At 42.9% G+C, this 20,595-nt stretch overlaps 1 protein-coding gene across 1 annotated transcript in view; it reads left to right on the top strand.

The window, feature by feature from the left end:
• The window catches only part of LOC145414558 (solute carrier family 35 member F3), a 77,170-nt gene that overhangs the window by 35,861 nt on the left and 20,714 nt on the right, over positions 1 to 20,595 (top strand). The window contains exon 3 of the mRNA XM_080284077.1: positions 11,244 to 11,335. Within this exon, the coding sequence (XP_080140203.1) occupies positions 11,244 to 11,335 (92 nt within the window). The remainder of the gene's footprint in view (positions 1 to 11,243; positions 11,336 to 20,595) is intronic.

Raw genomic sequence — 20,595 nt, 5'->3', positions numbered from 1 at the left:
TGGGTGTACATCAGTGAGGGTAAGAATAAGAGGACACCTGAATTTCCTGTGTGTGTGTGTGTGTGTGTGTGTGTGTGTGTGTGTGAGAGAGAGAGAGAGGCAGCCAGCTCACGTACAGATCTTATATCACAGCAGTCCACTCCTCACTAACTCCTTCAAGGATCTCTCTCTCTCTCTCTCTCTCTCTCTCTCTCTCTCTCTCTCTCCACTCCCCCCCTTTTCTCTCCTCCCCATCTCTCATCACTCTCCTTCCATCCTTCCTACCATCATTCCTTCCTTTCTTCCTTCCTTCCTTCATCACTCTTTCTCCCTTCCATCCTTCCTTCTCTCTTTCCTTCATCACTTTTCCTGCTTTCCTTCCATCTTCCTTCCTTTCTTCCTTCATAACTTTTTCTCCCTCCCTCCCTCCCTCCCTCCCTCTGTCTTTCCATCTTCCATCTATCTTGAGATGCCTTGCGATAGATGTGGTATTCGTGGTTGTGGTAGTTGTGGTGGTGGTGGTAGCTGAGATTGTGGTAATTGTAGTGGTAGTTGCGATGGTTGTAGTAGTGATGGTAGTTGTGGTGATGGTGATAGTTAATGTTGGTAGTTGTGGTGGTGATGGTGGTAGTTGTGGTAGTGGTAGTTGCGATGGTTGTAGAAATGGTGGTAGTTGTGGAGCTTAAGCAAGATTTATCCTGTCGAGTTAGCACTTAGAGAGAGAGAGGGGGGGGGAGAGAAACGTCGAGGAAATAAGAAAGGAAACCAAATATAGTAAATGTTTGAGAGAGAGAGAGAGAGAGAGAGGGGGAGAGAGAGAGAGAGAGAGGGGGAGAGAGAGAGAGAGAGAGTTCCCCATTTACATATGCACGGGGCCAGACCCACTATAAATCCGATTTACATAGTTGATGAAGGTAAACTAACATGTATTAAGACTTGGCTAGGTTTCTGTGTTTTTGATGAGAGAGAGAGAAAGAGAAAGAGAGAGATAGAGAGAGGGTGGGGGAGTGGGGGAGGATGTGAGAGCGGAAATGACTGGAAGTGAAAAAAGGGAGTGAGAAGTATTGTTGAGAGAGAGAGAGAGAGGTGGGAGTGGGGAGAGGATGTGAGAGCGGAAATAATAGGAAGTGAAAGAGGGAGTGAGAAGTATTGTTGAAATGAGAGAGAGAGAGAGAGAGGAGGGGGGGGATGTGAGAGAGGAAATGACAGAAAGTGTGAAAGTGAGTAAGAAATATTGTTGAAATGAGAGAGAGAGAGAGAGAGAGAGGGGGGAAAAGTTAGAGGTTTAGTGAAGTGAGCTAGAGAATTATCATTGTTGTTGTTTTTTGTTGTTTGTTCCACTTGTCGTTGAAGAGATTGCCACCCACGTATTCCCAGCGTACCGGTATCCCCTCTTTTTTTTTTTTTCCCGCAAACTCGGTGGCCTGCAGGCTTAAATTTCCCTCCTCCCGCAGTCCACCATCCTCCTTCCGGGGGATAGGAAGGGAGGTGAGGGACGTTTGTATAGCCAGGCAGTGGATCCGACCGGTTATATCAGTGCCACCACATGAAGGGGCCCCTCTCCGTCACCATCATCATTATCATCATCATCTTTATATTAATCATCAGTCACCATCATTATCTTCTTCTTCTTCTTCTTCTTCATCATCATCTTCTTCATCATCATCATCATCATCTTCTTCATCTTCATCTTCTTCTTCTTCTTCTTCTTCTTCTTCATCATCATCATCATCATCTTCTTCATCTTCATCTTCTTCTTCTTCTTCATCATCATCATCATCATCATCATCATCATCATCATCTTCATCTTCTTCTTCTTTTTCTTCATCTTCTTCTTCTTCTTCTTCATCATCATCATCATCATCATCATCATCATCTTCTTCATCTTCATCTTCTTCTTCTTCTTCTTCATCATCATCATCATCATCATCATCTTCTTCTTCTTTTTCTTCATCTTCTTCTTCTTCTTCTTCATCATCATCATCATCATCATCATCATCTTCTTCATCTTCTTCTTCTTCTTCATCATCATCATCATCATCATCATCATCATCATCATCTTCATCTTCTTCTTCTTTTTCTTCATCTTCTTCTTCTTCTTCATCATCATCATCATCATCATCATCATCATCTTCTTCTTCTTTTTCTTCATCTTCTTCTTCTTCTTCTTCATCATCATTATCATCATCATCATCATCATCTTCTTTTTCTTCTTCTTCTTCTTCTTTTTCTTCTTCTTCTTCATCATCATCATCATCATCATCATCATCATCATACTTCAATATGTTTATGCCCTTTAAATCCTATTCTTTGTACATTCAGACGATGATGATGGTGATGATGATGATGATGATGATGATGATGATGATGATGATTCTCTTTCCCTTACCGCACTGGTCCTAAGTTGTCATGAAGCAAATATTGACAGCCTCTCTCTCTCTCTCTCTCTCTCTCTCTCTCTCAGACTAATACAGTGAGCCAGGAAAGTGGGGGAGAAAGAGAGAGAGGTAGAGAAGAAGTGAGACAGGGGGCGTGTGTGGGTTTGATAAAGAGTGCGTGTGGGTGGGTTAGAGAGAGAGAGAGAGGCGGGTCACACTGTTTTCCCACACCTAAAGCGGATAGACACCAACCTCCCAGCGTCCTGTGTGTGTGTGTGTGTGTGTGTGTGTGTGTGTGTGAAATTGTAATGTAAGTTTGAGGTCACGTACGTTCATTTTCACACACACACACACACACACACACACACACACACACACACACACACACACACACACACACACACACACGTCCATGGAATAACAGGTCCACTCGTTAAGTCAAACAAGCCATTTCGTATGTACACACACAGGCACGCATAGCAGTACTGTACACACACACACACACACACACACACACACACACACACACACACACTCATAAATTTATACACATGCGTACATACGAGCAAAAACACACACAGAGACACATGAATTTAGACTTCACACACACACACACACACACACACACACACACACACACACACACACACACACACACACACACACACACACACACACGCATACTTCAGCTGTGGATTCCAAGCCTCGGAGGAGTAGCAGTTATAAGTCTGCCTTGATGTTCCATTTGCCTGGAGAGAGAGAGAGAGAGAGAGAGAGAGAGAGAGACCCATAAAAATGAAAAAGTAGTACGAGTATGATTGGAGAAGGGATGTATTGGAGAGAGAGAGAGAGAGAGAGAGAGAGAGAGAGAGAGAGACCCATAAAAATGAAAAAGTAGTACGAGTATGATTGGAGAAGGGATATATTGGAGAGAGAGAGAGAGAGAGAGAGAGAGAGAGAGAGAGAGAGAGAGAGAGACCCATAAAAATGAAAAAGTAGTACGAGTATGATTGGAGAAGGGATATATTGGAGAGAGAGAGAGAGAGAGAGAGAGAGCTAATTTTTCGGCCAAATAAGAGAGTATTTTGGAGCAGTTTTTCATCGAGATATTTTTTTTTGGGGGGGGGAGAGGCCAGCGGGGGATGTATAGAAAATGTTCATTATTTATTATTATTATTTATTTTATTATTTGGAATATTATGTCGTTCCTAAGCAGATAGGTAGATAGATAGATAGACAGACAGATAGATAGATAGAGATAGAGGGATAGATGGAGAAAGAGGGGGAGTTGGAGTGAAAGTGTGTGTGTGTGTCAGTGTATGTGTGTGTATGTCAGTGTATGTGTGTGTGTGTGTGTGTGTGTGTGTGTGTGTGTGTGTGTGTGAGAGAGAGAGAGAGAGAGGAGCGCACCTTGAGCCAGATCAATGTATACCAGATGTCTGGGTACACTGCATGTCAAAAATTTAAAGTAGTATCCCCTGAGAGAGAGAGAGAGAGAGAGAGAGAGAGAGAGAGAGAGAGAGAGAGAATTACCTGATAAAATAATTCCCAGTGGTTTACCTCCTTTTTTCATTCTCTCTCTCTCTCTCTCTCTCTCACACACACACACACACACACACACACACACACACACACACACACACACACTGCCTGGCGACTCTGATAATGCAATTACCTAAATAAATAACAATAAAAAATAGATAATACAGATTTTATTCACCCCCGCACTCGCCTGCCTCCAAAAATAATGTTCCAGGAAAATGTTGCAAAGAAAAGGCAATGTTGCAAAAAAAGGTCATGTTGCAAAAAAAAAGGTCATGTTGCAAAAAAGGTCATGTTGCAAAAAAGGAAATGTTGCAGGAAAATGTTGCAAAGAAAAGGTAATGTTGCACAAAATTAAATGTTGCAAAAAAGGTCATGTTGCAAGAAAAGGTCATGTTGCAAAAAAGGAAATGTTGCAGGAAAATGTTGCAAAGAAAATGTAATGTTGCACAAAATTAAATGTTGCAAAAGATCATGTTGCAAAAAAGGTCATGTTGCAAAAAAGGTCATGTTGCAAAAAAGGTCATGTTGCAAAAAAGGTCATGTTGGAAAAAAGGAAAATGTTGCAAAAAAGGTCACGTTGCAAAGAAGGTAATGCTGCAAAAAAAGGTCATGTTGCAAAAAAGTAATGTTGCTAAAAGGTCATGTTGCAAAAAAAAAGGTCATGTTGCACAGAAATTAAATATTGCAAAAAAACGGGCCAAAATATTCTTTCTCACTGATTAGGCTGAAAAAATGGGAGTTGCACATTTCTCTCTCTCTCTCTCTCTCTCTCTCTCTCTCTCTCTCTCTCTCTCTCTCAGCCATGAATTTAGACCAGCTCTTTGGAAGTGAGGGGAAATTGGGTCATAAGAGAGAGAGAGAGAGAAAGGAGAAGAGGGGAGAGAGAGATTGAGGAGAAGAGGGGAGGGGAGGGTGATGACAGGGGAGAGGAAATGAGAGGCGTGTTGAAGAGAGGTGAGAGGGATCATAAAGTAGCAGAAGAGAGGGGAGAAAAGGGGAGGCGTGAGAGGGGAGGACAGGGAAGAGGGGAGAGAGAAGGGGAGAGAGGAAAGTAAGGAAGGGGGAGAAAAGGGAAAGATTGTGGAGAGAGAGAGAGAGAGAGAGGAAACGGAAGAAGAGGAGAGGAAGTTAAGAAAATGAGAAGAGGAAAAAGAGAGGAAGGGAAGGAAAAGAGAGAGGGAGAGGAGGGATGGAAGGGAGAGAGGGGAGGGAGAAGGAGAGAGAGGAAGTGTTGTAGACAAAGGTGAACGTGAGTGAAATATCAAGCCACAGCCATACGATAAATAAAGAGAGAGTGAACGATAATTTCTGAGACCCCCTGATGCGCCCTTCGTAATCCAGCAAATTTTTCAGATTAATGTGTCTGCGTTTCATAATGTTTCGTCTTTTAAGTGGAGCGGTATTTCTTCCCGCGACTGTACGCGATAATATTTTTCTGCGCTCTGTGTGTGTGTGTGTGTGTGTGTGTGTGTGTAAGCTGTTTCTAAATTCAGTGTTATCTTAGAACTGTATCAGCTTACATTAGCAGTACAGTGATAGAAGGAGTGTTACAAAAAAGTGTTTGATGTACAGTGATATGGTTGTAGTGTAGCAGCTTAGCACATTTATTTATTTACATGTAATTAATTTGACTAGAGGTGGGTGCAGAAGTGAAGAGAGAGAGAGAGAGAGAGAGAGAGAGAGAGAGAGAGAGAGAGAGAGAGGAGAGAAACAAAATAAAGAAAGGGAAAGAGGAAAGAAGAGGGGAGGAGAAAAAAGAGAGGAAGTAGAAAGGAGAGAGGATGGAGATATGATGATGTGAAAGAAAGGGGAAAGAAATTGAATGAAAGGAGAGAGAGAGAGAGAGAGAGAGCTAGTACTATTACATTGATTCCCTTATTACTAACCTCTTGACTTCCCCCTGCCTCTGACCCCCCTCATCCCCCATACCCCTGACACCTGCCGCATTGCGTACTGTCCACCCCTCCTTCCTTCACTCTTTCTCTCTCTCTCTCCCTCCTTCCTTCACTCCTTCTTTCATTCATTCCCCTTCTGCATACATTTCTTCATGCCTTCCCTCCCTCCCTCTTTCACTCCTTCATTCATTCCCTCCCTCCCTCCTTCCTTCACGCCGTCATTCATTCCCTCACTCCTTCATTCCTTCCCTCCCTCCCTGCCTCCTTCATTCATTCCTTCACTCATGGTTCCTTTGCCCTTCCTTCCTTCCTTCCCCCCTTTCCTTCATTCCTTCTCCTTTACTTCCCTTCAAGCGTTTCCTTATTCTTTCCCTCCCTTCTTCCTTCCTTCACGCTTTCCTCCCTCCCTCCCATCCTCCTTCCTGCATGAATATTGTTTTACGTAATCATTCCGCTGCTTCCTTCCTTCCTTCCTTCATTTTTCTTACTTTCTTCCCTTCCTCGCTCCGTTCTGTGCATATTTTTTCATTCTCTCTCTCTCTTTCTCTCTGGCGGCGGTCCAGGAATATTCATAGAGATATTAAAGAGAGTAAAGTGGGGACGGAATGCACGTAGAATATCGCACCTTTCATTGGCTAAGAGCTGGAGAGAGAGAGAGATTTTATGATTTTGTGTATATATATGTGTGTGCATGTTGTGTGAGTTTGTTCATTTAGCTTTTGTGTGTGTGTGTGTGTGTGTGTGTGTGAGAGAGAGAGAGAGAGAGAGAGAGAGAGAGAGAGAGAGCCTTGTCATCAGGTCTGGATAATTTCCTAACTTAGTGCTGTTAAAAATAGCCCCACTCACACCACTTCACTTCCGGCCAATTCACCTCTATAAGCAGTCTCCTCTCTCTCTCTCTCTCTCTCTCTCTCTCTCTCACACACACACACACACACACACACACACACACACACACACACACGATCAGTCTATCCAGGTATTTATCTATTTCATATCTATCTATCTATCGCACTTATCAGTTATACTTCCGGCCACTTTTACCTATATGAACAAGCCATGTATCTATCTCCATTCTATCTATCAGTGTATCTATCTATCTATCTATCGCAGTCTACCTATATATCTATCCACCCCACGTCACTTCCCTTATTATATATCAAGGTGAAGAGGAAGTAGTGGGGCAACAAACTGCATCCCCCAGTCTGACCGGCACGAAGGTTGATCTCGGGTTCTCCCACTTGCGATCGGCATGGGCTAACCACTGCATCCCCGCCAAAAGGAGGGTGACTTCATGACTCTCTCTCTCTCTCTCTCTCTCTCTCTCTCTCTCTCTCTCTCTCTCTCTCTCTAATTGGCCGTTAGCGTGTGGGTGCCTCTCACGTGATTGGCGGAAGTGATAGAGTGATGGGGAGGAAGTGGCTGAGTGGCAACGGAGGTGGTCTGTTGTTCATATGGCCTAGAATTCGAACCCATTGCTGTTTGTAGGGGAAAATTGAACCACTTATAGGATTACGATTGGGGTGATGGGGAGGGGGTGGCTTAGTGGCAAGGGAGGTGGGCTGGTGTTTGTGTTGTTCAAAGATCGAATCCCGGATGCTTGCAAGTATACGTGCATCAGTTAAATGGGGTTTATTATTGTTATTATTATTAATTATTATTATTGTTATTGTTATTATTATTATTGTTATTATTATTGATATTACTACTACTACTACTACTCTTACCACCACTACTACTACCACTATACTACTACTACTACTACTACTACTACTACCACCACTACTTCTACTACCGGTACTATTATTATTATTATTATTATTATTATTATTATTAAAGCCTCCCCTAAACTGAAGAAATATGTGTGAATGGATTATATATGGATAATAATTAGAAAATAAAGATAAATTTTTTGTTATTGGCTTCCTCATAAGACGGAACTGAGAAACTGCCAAGGTAGGTGTTATGAGAGAGACAGACAGGTAGATAGACAGATAGATATAGAGGGAGCGTGTGTGTATATAGAGACGTGTGTGTGTGTGTGTGTGTGTGTGTGTGTGTGTGTGTGTAAGAGAGAGAGAGAGACAGACAGACAGACAGGCAGATAGACAGAGTGAGTGACTGTGTGTGTGTGTGTGTGTGTGTGTGTGTGGAAGGCTAGGTGTGCGTGTTTCTTTGTATAGGAGCGTGATTGTGTGCTGAATGTACTTGCATTAGTAAGTGTTATAGCCAGGAGAGAGAGAGAGAGAGGGAGGGAGGGAGGGAGGGAGGGAGAGAGAGAGGGAGGGAGGAAGGGAGAGAGAGAGAGAGAGAGATCTGAAAGCTTTTAAAATCCTGAGTAGGGTTACATAAGACTTAATTTTTTCTCTCTCTCTCTCTCTCTCTCTCTCTCTCTCTCTCTCTCTCTCTCTCTCTCTCAACAAATACACATTCATTTAACATAATCACTCCCATTTACATACAGACACGCAATTCTCGCCTGAAAACACACACACACACACACACACACACACACACACACACACACACACACACACACCGACGCGAGGTGCTGTGTGCGTGTCTAGCATGAAAGATGACCCACTGTGTTAGTCATTACCACATGCTTCCACCCCCTCATCAGAGAGAGAGAGAGAGAGAGAGATCTAGCGTAGTTAGAGTAGCTTAGATAAGGGTAGTTAAAGGTTAGGTTTAGTTAGTTTGGTCTTAGACTGGTTTAGATTGGGTTCACATAGGTTTTATTTGGTAGGGTGAAGGTAGGTCAGATTGAGTGAGACTGGGTTAGGTGTAGTTTGTCTTGGGGTAATTAGTGAAGTGAGATGAGGTCATGTGAGGTTAGGTTAGGTTAGGGTTGAGTTAGGACAGCTTGGTTAAGTATAGAGTGGGTTAGATAAAAAAGTTAGGTTATGTGAAGTTATATCAGGTTAGGGTAGATCTGGGTGAGTTTGTCTTCGTTAGTGTAGTGTAGATTTGGGTGAGTTGATGGTGTTTGAAAGGGTTAAGGTTAGGCTTGGTAATTCTTCCTTCCTTCTTCCTTTCTTTCTTCCTTTCTTCCTTCCTTATTTTCTTTCTTTAGGCTTGATAATTATTTCTTCTCTCTTCCTTTCCTTTGGTAATTTTTCTTCTTCTTTCCTCCTTTCTTTTGAGGGACTTTATAATTTTCTCTACTTCCTTTCTTTCTTACTCTGGGCTTGGTAATTTCTTCTTCTTTCTTCCTTTCTTCCCTTCCTTTTGATAAGTTATAGATTGAAGTATTTTTTTTTTGGGGGGGCGAGGGTAGGTTAAAGTAGATATGAGGTGAAGTGTGATAAGATTAGGAAGGAAGGAATATCTGATGAGGTGAAAGTTAAGTATTGCAGTATTAGAAGAGGAACTGTTAATGACGTGACAGATGCAGCAGGTGACGTGCGCTAATGACGTGGGGTGGTAATGACGTGAGTAATTGCCCAGCGAAGAGACGATGGTGTAATGATGTGCTGCTGGTAATGACGTGAGTGATGGCCAGATGACGTGACTGGTAATGACGTGGGGTGGTAATGACGTGTGTGAGATAGTTTTATGACGTGACGGTGGTAATGACGTGACTGGAAATGACGTAGGGTGGTAATGACGTGTGTGAGATAGTTTTATGACGTGACAGTGGTAATGACGTGAGTGTGGGTGGTGTCGTAAGGGTGAGGGGGTAATGAGGGGGCTGGGGCCCTGTGGACAGATTACAAAACATGGTGAAGTGTTGGCGTGGGGAGAGAGAGAGAGAGAGAGAGAGAGATGAACATAGTGTAAGTGGAGCGGAGGAAAACTTATTGAACCCAAGTTACCCTGTGGGGGAAGGGAGAGGGGAGGGGAGGGAGAGGAAAGAGCTGGGAGGGGAGGGGAGGGAAGGGAGAGGAAAGAGCTGGGAGAGGAGGGGAGGGGACGGTGAGGAAAGAGCAGGGAGGGAGGAGAGGGAGAGGTTGAGAGGGTGGAGAGAGGATGAGAGAGGAAAGAAGGTGAGAGGGGATTGGGAGGGGATGGGAAAGACTAGGGGAGGAGGGTGAGAAGGAGGATAGGGGTGGAGTGAGAGGGGAAGGGGAGGGGGAGGGTCCGATGAGTAGGAGGGCACAGGATAGAGGACGGGAGGGGGTGGGGGGGCGAAGAAGGGGTGTGGGAGACGGATGGGGAGGGGGCGGGGAGGGGGTGAGGCTGAGATAGGAAGGAAGGTAAATGGTTGAGGGGGGAAGGGAGGGAATAGGAGGATGTAGGGCAGGGATGGGAGGGGGCGAGGAGGACGGGGAGGAGGAGAGGGAGGGGGTGAGAAATATGTGGGCGAGCAAGGAGGGTTGGAACAAGATTAAATGCTAAGTAGTGGGGGGGAGGGGTGGGGGTAATTTATATAGGTGGGGAGGGGGAGGGGGAGAGGAGACTAAGGGGGCGGGAGGTAGTGGAGAGAAATTTGGGAGGGTGTGGTGAGAGAGAGAGAGAGAGAGAGAAGAGCAAGAAGAGTGAGAGGGGAGAGTGATAGGCAAGAAGAAAGGAAGAAAATAAGAACGTGAGGTGGGGAGGGGAAGAGGAAGAGAGTTGGAGGAGGTGGGGAGAGGGATTAGGGAAGTAGAGGAGGGGGGTGATTAGGATAGTAGGGGTGGAGATAGGGAGGGGAGGAGGAAGAAAGTTCGAGGAGTTGGGGAGAGGAGTGTGGGAAGTAGGGGAGGGGGTGAAGGGGAAGGTAAGGATGGAGATGGGGAGGGGAGGAATGCGGAAGGAAGGGTGATATGATGGGGAGAGGGGAGGAAGTAAACACATAGATATCTATCTGCCTGTCTATCTATCTATCTGTCTTTGTGTATCTATATCTACCTGTCTCTCTATCTCTGTCTTTTTCTATCTATCTATCATTTTTCTGTCTGTCTACTTGTCTATATCCATCTGTATGCATATTTATCTATCTACTCTGCTTACACACACACACACACACACACACACACACACACACACACACACACACACACATGCACACAGACATGCAACCTCAATCATGCCCACACACGCAATCAGGCACACGCACGCACACTTACACTTCCTGAACATGCCGTAGGACTTTTATTGCATCACACACACACACACACACACACACACACACACAGATAGAGAGAGAGAGAGTAGGACAGACTCAAGTGTTTACCCGGAAATGGGGTTGAGGGGAGGGAGATGAGAGGGAGGGGAGAGAGTGAGGGGAGGGATGTATTGCTGGACATTTCTGAAACATTTGTAAAGATAATCATGGAAATTAGAGAGAGAGAGAGAGAGAGAGAGAGAGAACTGAATTAAGGCCAGATCACCTCGTAAGGACTAAAAGATGTAATTTACTCTGTTATTCATCTCGTTATTCATCACGTTATTCACCCCTTTATTCATCACGTTATTCATCCCTTTATTCATCCGTTAACCCAACCGTTTTTTTCCGTTACAGGATCCGTTGGCGAGAGTGGCGGACGCGAAGGTACCGCCACGTCCCGCTGTGCCCGCTTCAAACGCGCCCTTCTCTCCCAGACCACGAAGAAAGTAGGTCTGGGGGTCTTTGGGGGGTGTTATTGGGTCTGTTTGGGGTTTATTTGGGTCTTTTTGTGGTTTATGTGGGTTCTTTTGGGTCTGTTTGGGGTTTATTTGGGTTTGTTTGGGTCTGTTTGGGTTTTACTTGGGTGTTTGGGGTTTATTTGGGTCTGGGGTTCAAGTGGGTTCTCTGGGTGTGATTCTCTCTCTCTCTCTCTCTCTCTCTCTCTCTCTCTCTCTCAGAAACTAGATACTTATGCAGTGTTACTATATTTCGTCTCTTGTGTGTGTGTGTGTGTGTGTTTTATCAACCTTTTTCCAGCCTACTTCCGTGTCACAGTGGCGTTAGGTTCTCGCCAGATCTCGTGATTGGCGAGATTTTACAGTGACTTTTCTGAGATTGGTGCCTTTGTCTGGTTGTGTGTGTGTGTGTGTGTGTGTGTGTGTGTGTGTGTGTGTGAACTCAAACGCAATGTGTCCAGGCGTCTTGATGTGTGCAGATTTTTATTTTGGCTTTGGATATGACAGGTATTATTATTATTAGTATTAGTATTAGTATTAGTATTATTATTTTGCAAACGTCCAGCTTTTAGTCCTTTCTCCCTACATAAAAAAAATCTTCATAGACTTGCTGCGAAAACGCGTCAGCCATGCAACAGCTGATATTTCGGATCAACTCAAATTTTCAAACTGAGCAACTTCGTATTCGATATGCAAGTCGCTAAAATGCCTCCTTATATCCGAAATTGAAAATCGCGTAATTCTTGCGTCACATGTCCAGCTTAGGCAAGAGTTGATAGGGTAAATCAACTCAAAATTCCAAGGAGATCAACTTTATAGTTCAGAAAAAAAAAAAACACACACACACCAAGAGCAGACATTCGAAATTCCCTTGGAGAGAGAGAGAGAGAGAGAGAGAGAGAGAGAGAGAGAGAGAATATCCCCAGGTGTACCACTTACTTCTCGGCCTCGCAGCAGTTAAGAATACTGTACCGTAACTGTACCACTAAGCCACGTGTTGTACCCTAATTAAGTCCTTGTAACCTGAGTGCTGTAACCTTGTAATTACGTCCTGTCACAACCACTTACCTGTAACCCGTAACTTTGCTCCCTGTAACTTGGCGTCCTGTATCTTGTAATCTATTTCCTGTATCATACCCACTTACTGTATCCTGTAATTTTGCTTGCTATATTCTCTATCCTGTATTCTCTGTACTTCCTGCGTGTTTGTAACCCGCCCTTATGGCACGTGTGTTGGGGGTGAGTGGATACAGAAGTGAGTCAGATTACATAATGATTTCCCTAGGCAAGCGTTACATTAGTCCCCCCCCCTCCTTATTCTCTCTCTCTCTCTCTCTCTCTCTCTCTCTCTCTCTCTCTCTCTGATGGCCTATGCAAATTTTAATCCCCCTGGGGCTCTCCTGAGGAAGAGTGACGTGAGCGAGCGTGAGAAAGCGGACCACTTGCACACTTTCTTTAAATTCTCTTTCTTTGTCTCCCTGCCTGTCTGTATGTATGTGTGTCTGTCTATCTATGTATCAATCCATCATAAACCATATCTATCTGTAAAAATGTATTTATGTATATCTGTTTTTCTTTAACCATCCGTCTATCTCTAAAACATGTATGTATAACTATCTCTTGAGCCGTCTGTCTAAAAATATATGTATGAATGTATGTATCTGTATATGTGTGAACATGTATGTATGTATGTATGTATGTAAAACACCATCTGTCTGGTATACATCTCTCCATCCTCAATTCTTCCCTTTTTCATATCCCCCCTCTCCTCTTCCTTTCCCTCCTGTTATTTTCCTTCTTTCCCTCCTGTTATTCTCCCTCTTTTCCCTCCTGTTATTGTCCCTCCTTTACTCCCCCTTTACCTCCATTCCCTTCGCCCCTTTACATCTACGACGGTGCAAGGACAATAAACTCTACGGTCTAATCAAGCCACATTTCAAGTTGTTACTCAAAATTGCCGAATGTTACTATATTTGGTGCCCTATTACTTTTCTTTTTTTTTTTCTTCTTTTTTTTTTTTTTTCATTCTTTCGTCCTCATTTTCTTTTTCTCGCATCTTAATTCTGTCAGTTTGTGGAGATCGGTAAAGGGCTGAATAAATTGTGGATGAAACAAGAATTATATGAAAAGCAAAGTGGTCAGCATCATGAGACGTCTCGAAATTTATCTAAGATATTGTGGGTGTAAAAAATAAAACGCCCTTATTCTCATCAGTAAAGAAAGCTCCCTAACACCTTTTCCTAAGTGATTTACTTCTCATATTACACCTGATTATTGTTATATAAATCATTCTATTGTCACCATTCTTTGCATAAATAACGTTCACAAGAATATTAACCAGACAGCCAAAAATAAATCGTTAAGGAGGAGGTGCTAGGGCGCCTCCTTACCGCACCTCTACATATTACATGTACTCTGCTATTATAATATCCTGTAATTTCGCGGTCTTGCTGATAGGATCAAAATTGGCGGGTTGTTAGGAAAGAACGGGCAGGGAGGGAAAGTGAGGCGACGTGGGGGCGGGGAGAAGAGGGTGGAGGGAGATATTGGCAACATGAACACTTCAGTAATGTGTATGTGTGTGTGTGTGTGTGTGTGTGTGAGAGAGAGAGAGAGAGAGAGAGAGAGAGGTGTATTGGTAGCAAGAATAAAACAGAATAAAAAGATGTTATCGTAGTGGAAAGGCAAATGTTACTATCTGTTTGCCGTCATGGTTCAGCCAGTCAGGGATCATCATTCACTAGGGGGGCGTGGCTCGGTTTCGCCAAGTTAAGATGAATAGACTATAGAGACGATAATAACAGGGAGCTATTTTTAGTTTACCCGGGTACTACTTTTCACAGCGGAGGGAGTGGTGGCGGAGGGACGTAAACAGCGACCCACTGCATCACTAAATGTATTCCTCCGCGTGACTGGGCATGGGTAGACGGGGAGGAATGTTCAGTTGCTCTTACCTCCATTACATAATGTTTACCTCATTACTATTACCCCCATTAGAGTGAGCTGTGACCCTCTTCATAATGCTGCATCGATCTAGGATATAAAGAGAATGATGAAAAATATGTTAATTTGTTCTACCTCCATTATCGCGTTTTTCCGGGTACTACTTCCCTCAGCAAGTTGGGTAGGGGGCGAACTGTGACATTCAGTGCTTAAAAAAATCATCCGTGGTATTTTATGGAGTGTGTGTGTGTGTGTGTGTGTGTGTGTTACCTCCATCATTTAACTTTTCCCCCGGTGCTAGTTTCCCCAGCGGAATGTTATGTAGGAAGGTGTGTTGCACCCGTGGTCCATATTCCTCCGCGCGACCTTGGGCATGGCGATGGGGGAGGCGGATTACTCGAGCTGTATTATCTAGTGTTTACCCATTGATTACCCCCCACCACCACCACCACCACCTCACGCGCCTCACAGCCAAGGAGGTCGCCTGGAGGAGGAAGGAAGTGGCAGTAACTCAGGGACGTGGAGGAGAGGAGACCCGCATTCCAAAGAGGAGACGCTCGCATTCCAGGGTGAATTGATTTGACTGAGACTGTTGGGAGGCGAGACACACACACTTGAGAGTGGACGCAGCGTGGGATTAAGAGTCTGAATCCCACTCTAATTTAGTCGGAGTTTCCGTGTCTATTATACAGGGGGTAAGGTTAAAAATTTCGCGCCAATTTTTTCAGTTATACTAAGAGTTGACTATCAAAAATTAAGGTTTCGAATTCCACTCTTCTCTGGTCAGTTTCCATGTATATTATGCCAGGATAAAAAATTTAGCGCCCTCTCTCCACCTTTTTTGTTTTTGTTTAAGTTACCCTATTGGGAAGTAGTACGGTAATATAGATTCACTTTATTACGATGAGGTGGAGGGATGAAGTAGAGAGGTATATGAGAGAGGGGGTTGAATGTTGGGGGGGAGGGCAGCGAAATGGCAGTGGACAGGGCAACATGAAAGTAATTTGTTAGGTATATGAGAGAGGGGGGTGTAGGTTGGGGTACGGCAGCAAAATGGCAGGGGACAGGGCGACATGGAGGCGATTTGTATGTGGCCACCCTTTACGTTACGGGATTGAGGCGTCTTGCTATAGATTCTTTACAATAAATAACGGGACAGTGACCAATGATTTTCGAAACCCAGTGATATGGTCTTTGATATCCAGCAGTGTTTTCAGAATTTGTAAGAGTTTCATAATTCTTCGTCTTAGTGGAGCGATGTTTTTGCCCGCGACTGTACATTGCCATCAGCGCCGTATCTCCCGTTCCGACCTTTAGGGGGGACGAATGTAACTTACTTTTTCCTCCATCTTGTAATTGTCGTTTGTGTTGCTAGAAATGGTAAGAAGTATGAGAAGATCCTGAATTTTCCTTGTGTCTGAGAGAGAGAGAGAGAGAGAGAGAGAGGAATAATATGCGATCTCTTTCTAAAAAAAAATAAGCTTGGACATTCTTTTCCTCCTGTCATAACTCTCTCTCTCTCTCTCTCTCTCTCCAGCTCATCCCCGTTTTCTTTGCCCCTCCAGCACAAAGGGGATACTGAATCAAAACACCCATTCTCACCTCACCGCCGCTCTTCTCCCCTCTCGTGGCGAAATTAATGCCTAATAATTTCCCTCTAAGCCGGAAATTGGCCACAGCGAGAGGGAGGGGGGACCGCCAAATTGTTCCTTAATCTGAAGATGCCCGTAATTTTGGCGGATTTTTGGCGATAGCGCTACGGGACGTGGATTTGTAAAATACGATTGAACTGTCGCCTTTCTCTCGACGCGAAATTTGACATGATTGATGATGGGGGATAGGGAGAGAGAGAGACAGAGAGAGAGAGAGAGAATGTACAAGCTTATTTTTCTTCCTGAGAGAGAGAGAGAGAGAGAGAGAGAGAGAGGAGTTATGACAGGAGGAAGAGAATGTCCAACCTTTTTTTCATCCTGAGAGAGAGAGAGAGAGAGAGATTTATGACAGGAGGAAGAGAATGTCCAACCTTTTCTTTCTTCCTGAGAGAGAGAGAGAGAGAGAGAGTTTGGAGGAGGGGGGGGGTTGTCAGTCAGTGCTCCTCAATTCAATCAATACATGTTCCTAAAAATTGCCCTAATAGTGACGTCACAACAGCCAGCCCAAAAATAGCTCTAGTTCCATCAATTTCTTGCCGCCAAAAATTGAAAGATGGAAGGTCGTTTTCTAAGTGGCTTTTGATATGCCGTAACACCTCTTCCTAAGCGATTTATTCTGATTATTGCGCAAAAATAGTTCTCCATTTCCATCAATTTCTTTCCGGTAAAAATTGACACAAAGATGAAAGGTTGTACTGTAATTGGATATTGATATGGCCTAACACCTCTTCCTAAGCGATTTATTTTGATCTTTACACCTGCATATTACCTTGTGTGTCATTGATGGAAACTGGGCAGGTAAATAATGCATAGGAGATACGGTGTAATATCAAATAAATCGCTCAGGAGGGGGTGTTACGTAATCTGTGCCATTTTAAAGATCATGGCTCGTATTCCCGTTGAGTAAGGAAGCTCCCTAACACCTCTTCCTTAGCGATTTATTTCTTGGCAATATTGGAAGGATTTACGGACCAAAGACTAGGACAGTAAGGTGTAATAAACAAAATAAATCGCTTAGGAAATGGTGTTAGGGGTAAAAAACGATCCCCGTAAAGCCTTTCACTACGAGGCCTATTGCTTAACCCCTTACATCGGTGACTTATTTTGTTGTATTTTTCTTTCTTGCATTCTTCTTTTCTTTCTTTTCTGTTTTTTCCTCTTCCTGTCTTTATTTTCCTTTAACTTTCTTTTTTCTTTCATTTTTCTTTCTTTTCTTCCTTCCCTCTTTTTCTTCCTTCCTTCCCTCCTTCCCTTCATTCTTCCATGCTTCCTTGATTAATAAGCTGCGAAAATAGATTACATTGCTAGTCACGAAGAAGTGCTGTGGAAGGAATGTAGAGCCGTAGTATACCGTTTTCCCACCAGAGAGAGAGAGAGAGAGAGAGAGAGAGAGAGAGAGAGAGAGAGAGAGAGGCTAATGAATAAAAACAGAAAAGAAAAAGAGATGCTCAGAAATAAAGTTAAAAAAGATAATCAAATCCATTCCTCTCTCTCTCTCTCTCTCTTTCTCTCCAATAAAGTATAAGAAAGAGGATCTGATCTCTATAGTATAAACACCTTAAACTCTGCTATTTATTTAGGTCAGTCCTTTTGGTATGCAATCGTTTAGACGTGAGATTAAACCCTGTATCTTTCACACAGACATACAAGGCCACTCTCTCTCTCTCTCTCTCTCTCTCTCTCTCTCTCTCTCTCTCTCTCTCTCTCTCTCTCTTTCACTATGTCACCCCTGTCAACACCCCGTCAGATTTAATTTCCTTCACAATCCGTCCCCTCCCCTCCCCTCCCCTCCCTCTCTCACTCCTCTCTTCTCCCCAACCTCTCTCTTTGTACCGCTTGCCCTCTCCCTCTCCCCCCCTTTCTCTCCCCCTCTCATCTCCATCTCCCCTTCCCCTCCGCTCCCTCACATCTCACTCCCCCCCCCCTCACTTAAACGTCTTCCTCTCTCCTTGTCCTTCTCCTCCTTCTCTCTCCCTGTCTCCCTCTCCCTTCCTTGTCACACTCCCTCCCTTCCTCCCTCCATCACGTACACCCTTCTCCCTTTTCCTCACCCCCATTCTCTCTCTCTTTCTCTCTCTCTCTCTCTCTCTCTCTCTCTCTCTATCTATCTATCTGTCTATCTATCTATCTATCTCAGTCTATCTATCTATCTCATTTTATCCCTCACTTCTCCATCTCCTCCTCATTGTCGCGGTCCCTCTCCATCACAATTGAAGAAGCTTGCAAACCTAATTACGTGTATTGATGTATTGATTGTGTGTGTGTGTGTGTGTGTGTGTGTGTGCGCCTCCAATCTCCATCTGTCTCTCTCTCTCTCTCTCTCTCTCTCTCTCTCTCTCTTTCTCTCTCACACACTTTAAGGTCAGTCCTAGAATAGCCTGCTTCATAATTCATCACCACTACTACCACTACCACAACTACCACCATCACTAGTACCTCTTCACCACACACGCAGGCTGGTTGGGTGTGGTGGCGGTGGTAGTGGTGATAGTGATTGTGGTGGTAGATGGTGTGGTAGTTTGTAGTGGTGAAAAGTGTGGTAGCGATGATCGAGTGGTGATGATTATAGAAGTGATGATAATAATAATAACATAAATAATAGTGATTGACGGTGATTGATTTTAGTAACTGAATTATTATAGAAAGTGAGATAATTGAAGGTATTTATTATTACTATTACATTGGCAGTGATAAATAATTCTGACTGATAATTGTACTTCCTTGTAATTATTCTAGTAACGAGGAAAATTACTTTGCCCGTTGGTTATTGATGATAGTAATGGAAGTAGCGATTGACGTGTGATTGATTATTGCACCTGTTGATTAGAGCGATGATACCTTTACCTGGGGACGATAATTAGACTGGTGATAATTAGAGGGAGGGGGAGGCCGAGGATGAGATGAAGGGACGGAGTGAAGAGGTACAGTATATGAGAGGGTGTGAGCTGGGAGCAGGGCAGTGAAATGGCGGGACACACACACACACACACACACACACACACACACACACACACACACACACACACACACACACACACACACACACACACACACACACACACACACACACACACACACACACAGGCTGGTTTTCAAATCATCGTAACAAAACGGCGCGAAATTTGACAAGGACAGAATGTGTCTGTGTGTGTGTGTGTGTGTGTGTGAAAATGAAATCGAGGCCATGAATTTTAAGTGACAGGTGGTATTTTGATATCGTGGGGATGTGGAAAATTGTGTGTGTGTGTGTGTGTGTGTGTGTGTGTGTGTGTGTGTGTGTGTGTGTGTGTGTGTGTGTGTGTGTGTGTGTGTGTGCGAGAGAGAGACAGACAGACAGAGGGAGAGAAATATCCTTTATCTAATGAGATATCTTTTTTTTCTCTTTCTTTTTTTAAACTTGGTAAATGAGAGAATAGATAAAATAGAGAAAGAGAGAAATAGATAAATAAGAGAAAGAGGAAAATAGATTAATAAGAGAAAAATAGATAAGTTAGAGAAAGAAGAGAAAAATAGATAAACAAGAGAAAGAAGAGAAAAATAGATAAACAAGAGAAAGAGAAAAATAGATAAATAAGAGAAAGAGGAAAATACAGTAGATTAATAAGAGAAAAATAGGTAAGTTAGAGAAAGAAGAGAAAAATAGATAAATAAGAGAAAGAAAAATAGATAAATTAGAGAAAGAAGAGAAAAACAAATAAGAGAAAGAGAGAAATAGATAAATAAGAGAGGAAAATGCAGTAGATTAATAAGAGAAAAATAGATAAGTTAGAGAAAGAAGAGAAAAAATAGATAAATAAGAGAAATAAGAGAAAAATAGATAAATAAGAGAAAGAAGAGAAAAATAGATAAATAAGAGAAAGAAGAGAAAAATAGATAAATAAGAGAAAGAAGAGAAAAATAGATAAACAAGATAAAGAAGAGAAAAATAGATAAATAAGAGAAAGAAGAGAAAAGTAGATAAATAAGAGAAAAATAGATAAATAAGAGAAAGAGAGAAATAGATAAATGATAAAAGAAAATCGAGAAGAAAAAGAGAAGAGAAGATTTGAGTGAGATAGACGATAGAAAGAAAAACAATAAAAGAAAGAAAAGAAAAAGAAATGAAACATGGCGAAAGAAAAAATAGTCAGTAAAGGGGTAAGAAAATAAATCGGTAAAGAAACGGAATTACGAACATAATAAAATACGGTAGAGGAAATTAAAAGCCAGTCACATTACCCCATAAATAAATAAATAAAGGAGCTCAAGGTGTAATAAAAAATAAATCAGTAAGGATACGGAATTACGGAACTGGAAAAAAGTCACAGTACCCCCTAAATAACAACAACAACAACAATAATAATAATAATAATAATAATATTAAAAATGCGTAAATATCAGACGCGAAGTATTGTGATTGATGACGGGTTCGATCCTGTCCTGGAGCATCATTTTAGTCCCCCACCCTCACGCCGCATCATGGTGGAGGCCGTAAGTGAGAGAAAAAGAGAGAACGAGAGAGAGAACGTATGTGCATGCGTGGTATAGATAGATCGATAGATAAATTGAGGGGTAGATAGATGGGAACGGTGGATGGGTAGAACGATAGATGAATAGATCGATAGATAACCTTGTGTATGTGAGATGTAAAGATAGATCGATAGAACTGAGAGGTAG

The sequence above is a fragment of the Coenobita brevimanus genome, chromosome 100 (genome assembly GCF_032717465.1).
Source record: "Coenobita brevimanus isolate Jiangsu-jjx chromosome 100, ASM3271746v2, whole genome shotgun sequence".
In the NCBI taxonomy this organism is placed as follows: domain Eukaryota; kingdom Metazoa; phylum Arthropoda; class Malacostraca; order Decapoda; family Coenobitidae; genus Coenobita; species Coenobita brevimanus.
The sequence above is the reverse complement of the archived record's forward strand: the minus strand, read 5'-3'. Positions and strand labels throughout refer to the sequence as shown.